At 33.9% G+C, this 1623-nt stretch overlaps 1 protein-coding gene across 1 annotated transcript in view; it reads left to right on the forward strand.

Annotated features, from left to right (window-relative positions):
- LOC107704996 (CDC42 small effector protein 1-like) overlaps positions 1-1421 on the forward strand; it is a 10201-nt gene extending 8780 nt beyond the window's left edge. Inside the window, exons 4-5 of the mRNA XM_016508112.1 lie at positions 693-772; positions 858-1421. Of these exons, the coding sequence (XP_016363598.1) occupies positions 693-761 (69 nt within the window). The 3' untranslated portion in view covers positions 762-772; positions 858-1421. The remainder of the gene's footprint in view (positions 1-692; positions 773-857) is intronic.
- Positions 1422-1623: the final 202 nt, after the last annotated feature.

A 1623-nucleotide genomic window follows, 5' to 3' on the forward strand; every position in this document is an offset into this window, starting at 1 on the left:
CAAAGGGTCTGAATACTTAGGACCATGTGATATTTCAGTTTTTCTTTTTTAATAAATCTGCAAAAATGTCAACAATTCTGTGTTTTTCTGTCAATATGGGGTGCTGTGTGTACATTAAAGAGGAAAAAAAAATAACTTAAATGATTTTAGCAAATGGCTGCAATATAACAAAGAGTGAAAAATTGAAGGGGGTCTGAATACTTTCCGTACCCACCGTATATTTTAATTGTATTTATTATTGCTATTATATATAATTAAATAGAAATAATATTAAAATAATGTCATGGTATTATATTATTAAATATAAATAATAGTAATTATGATGTTATTTTAATATTACTATAATGATTTTTAATTTTTACTTATTTTTTACGTGTGTGTGTGTGTGTATTATTCTTATAATTCAATGCTTCTTTAATAGCAGTAATATTCAATAAATGCTCTTTTGTTTGACTTAGTAGGAAGTTTTGAAGTCTGAAAGTTCTTTTTTTTTCCTAGTATATCAGATTATTTGACCTCACTTGAAGTTTGAAATTTTACTTTATGACCACTTTAAGACTTGGATCATATCAATGGAAATCTTACTGGACTACTAAAAGTATAGTTGTTGTGTTTGTTAAAGTGGACTTATTGTTAATAAAAGTTAAAGTTTTTCCATGCCAATAACCTGATTGTGTCACTTCCTTTTGCAGTCTGGCCCAATGCAGGAACAAATGAGATCCAAAGTGCCTCATGCTAATGGACGAAACAGCTTGTTATAGCCTCTTCACCAGTGAGTATGAACGCACACCTTCCTCTTCCTCTCCATCCTCTCACATGCACTCCTATTTAACCACAGACCTTCATCTGTTCCCCAGACTTTCATTTTTGTTCCTTAAAGCTCCGTAAAGTGTCCTCAGCAGAACCTGTCCAGCTAGCAGCACTGCACCAATGAGGAGGAGATAAAGAGCAGATCCCAATCACAAAATCGACAACCTCCTTTTTCAACCTCCAAGCACAGAGTGCTTGCTGTGGAAGAGGACAGGCTCTTATCGCTTTAACACCGGGGACTATTTGACTGCCTTCCCAAAGTTATAACTGGCATGTTTGTCATAGTCTGTCATTGATAAGGATGTGCGCAAGTGTGTGTTTGCTTTTGTTTTGTAATGGAAATATATGTGCACCTATACCATTATAGTGTCTCCAACTGCTTGTCATTAACAGTTGCACAAATTAGTGTATTATACAAAGCCCTCTGGTATGTGTATAGTAGAAAGATATAGTATGAAAATGTCTTTTTTTATGTCCGCATGTTTGATATTGCATGAACAAATGATGCGTAATGGCCTTAATAACTCTAAAGGAATAGTTTTAAAAATTCCTAAAATAAAAATACTCATTCACCAAGTCATTTCAAACACACACACTCTTAAAAATAAAGGTGCTTCACGATGCCATAGAAGAACCTTTTTGTCTGGTTCCACAAAGAACCTTTAACATCTGAAGAGCCTTTCTGTTTCACAAAAGGTTCTTTGTGGCAAATGAAGGTTCTTCAGATTATAAAAGGTAAGAAAGAGACGGTTCTTTAAAGAACCTTTGAATGGTTCTTTGTGGAACCAAAAATGGTTCTTCTATGGCATCGCT

This window comes from Sinocyclocheilus anshuiensis, unplaced genomic scaffold (assembly GCF_001515605.1).
Source record: "Sinocyclocheilus anshuiensis isolate Anshui unplaced genomic scaffold, SAMN03320099.WGS_v1.1 scaffold702, whole genome shotgun sequence".
Taxonomy (NCBI): domain Eukaryota; kingdom Metazoa; phylum Chordata; class Actinopteri; order Cypriniformes; family Cyprinidae; genus Sinocyclocheilus; species Sinocyclocheilus anshuiensis.